This window comes from Quercus suber, unplaced genomic scaffold (assembly GCF_002906115.3).
Source record: "Quercus suber isolate HL8 unplaced genomic scaffold, Cork oak 2.0 scaffold_80, whole genome shotgun sequence".
NCBI lineage: Eukaryota > Viridiplantae > Streptophyta > Magnoliopsida > Fagales > Fagaceae > Quercus > Quercus suber.
Window position 1 is genome coordinate 1,720,859 of NW_027069545.1, and position 1,902 is coordinate 1,722,760.

The following is a 1,902-nucleotide window of genomic DNA, read 5'->3' on the forward strand; positions in this document are numbered from 1 at the left end:
CCCTAAACCTAACTAAAAACAAATAAACATTTATGAGGGCGGTAGCAAATCAATAGCACATATAAAGAGAGAGCAGTAGCAATGGCATTGTGAATTATGATCGACTTCTATTCTCTTTTTCTTTTGTCTCTTTCTGTGGCGTCTCCTCTTCCTTAATTAGAAGATAATGATGTCCCAAAGGAAAAAAGCATGACCACATATTCCAATCCCACAGCAAAATAACCATAACCATATTCCAGAAGACATCGTATTCGACGTGCTGTCAAGGCTACCTGTGAAATCACTCCTAAGATTCAGCTGCGTCTACAAGTCCTGGTCTTCCCTCATCCATAGCCGCAGTTTCATCTCCACTCACCTTAATATGTCGTTGTGCCACGTTGACAATGATCACGATCATGGCTATGTCATGCACATGCCAAGGAGTTGTGTTGGAACCACTCAGGTCTATACAGTCTCTTGCGACCGTACCTCTGATTGGATATCTGAGTTTAGAGCTCCCTTCATTCATTATACCTATGTAGTGGGTTCATGCAATGGCCTTTTGTGTCTCTATGATTATTGGAAGTACAACTACAATGTACACTTCTGGAACCCTAGTATTAGAAAATTTAAAAGTTTGCCCACTGCTTCAATAATCCTATCAAATACTCTTAGTCTCGGATTTGCTTATGATTCACAGAATGACTACAAGCTTGTGAAGGTTGAATGGCCTATTTGCCCTAGTCCAACATTACTACCTGTGCCTCCCCCTGAGTTTGAGGTGTATTCGTTAAGTTCAGATTCATGGAGAAAAGTTGAATTTGGAATCTCTTGGAGACCCAATATTTGGTACTATAGCATTAATTACAATTCACCATTCCCATTTGCTGGTGGACATTTGCATTTTATGGTAGGAACCATAAGGGAAACAGGACAACAAGAGATGCACACACGTGAAATGATTTTGTCATTTGATGTCAACAGTGAAAAAATCGAAGATCTACTAGTGCCTGATGATGATTCATTTAAAGAAGGTAGTAGTTATGGGAAACATCTTACATTATTCAAGGGGAAATTGGCTTTAATTAAAGACCATAGTTTTCAACCATGTGGCTATGGACACTCTATATGGGTAATGATGGACTATGGAGTGTGCAAATCCTGGAATAAACTTTTTTCTGTAACAATTGAAAGGCCTAATGTTGATGGGTATGTTCGTTTCAATGGTTTCACCAAGTACGGTTCACTTCTAATTCAACAGAATCTTGGACTGATTTACAATGGAAAGTTTAAAATAGAAAATAAATTTATTTTATTTGACCCAAAAACTCTACATCATAAGGACATTAGTATTCAATTTAAATATCCTTCCAATTTAGTTAGTTTATATGTAGCTACTTACTTGGAGAGCCTTGCTTTACATGATGTAGAAAATGTAGTATCTTACTAAGAAGATGACAGTATGGATGAATTGAAACTCCTGTTATAATACCTGTTGCAGTAGGCATGTTAGTATTGTTAAAAGTATAATTTTAAATGTTTCTGGCTATTATATATCAATATTTGATATTTGTATGCGGATGGTTGTTTCACACATGCCAACATCTAGCTATGTTTACTAAATAAATTCAAATGGCCACATCACCCTTGTTTGCTTGTGTGCCTATGTTGTAGTGTTTTCGGACTTCATCTATTTTTTTCTTTTAAAAATATGATAGTTGATCTTGTCAAATCACACTTTCTTCGTTCTCAGAGAAATATATCTTGATATGGACTACTATAATCTCTTGCTTAGGTTGGTTCAATCACTTGTTTATTGTTGGAGGATGTATTCCTTGATTGAAACAAGGAATACACACATATACGCTACATAACAAACACCTATAGCATTGGAAACCTTAAACTGCTACCCCATACAAACAT

General features: G+C 36.3%; 1 protein-coding gene across 1 annotated transcript; it reads left to right on the forward strand.

Moving 5' to 3' along the window:
* Nucleotides 1-361: 361 nt before the first annotated feature.
* On the forward strand, nt 362-1,429 carry LOC136067654 (F-box/kelch-repeat protein At3g06240-like). Its single transcript, XM_065773829.1, has one exon. The coding sequence runs from the start codon at nt 362-364 to the stop codon at nt 1,427-1,429; it is 1,068 nt and encodes a 355-aa protein (XP_065629901.1).
* The last annotated feature ends 473 nt before the right edge of the window (nt 1,430-1,902 follow it).

Coding starts and splice junctions, on each gene's coding strand:
- LOC136067654 (XM_065773829.1), top strand. CDS start 362: ATGTCGTTGTGCCACGTTGACAATGATCACGATCATGGCTATGTCATG.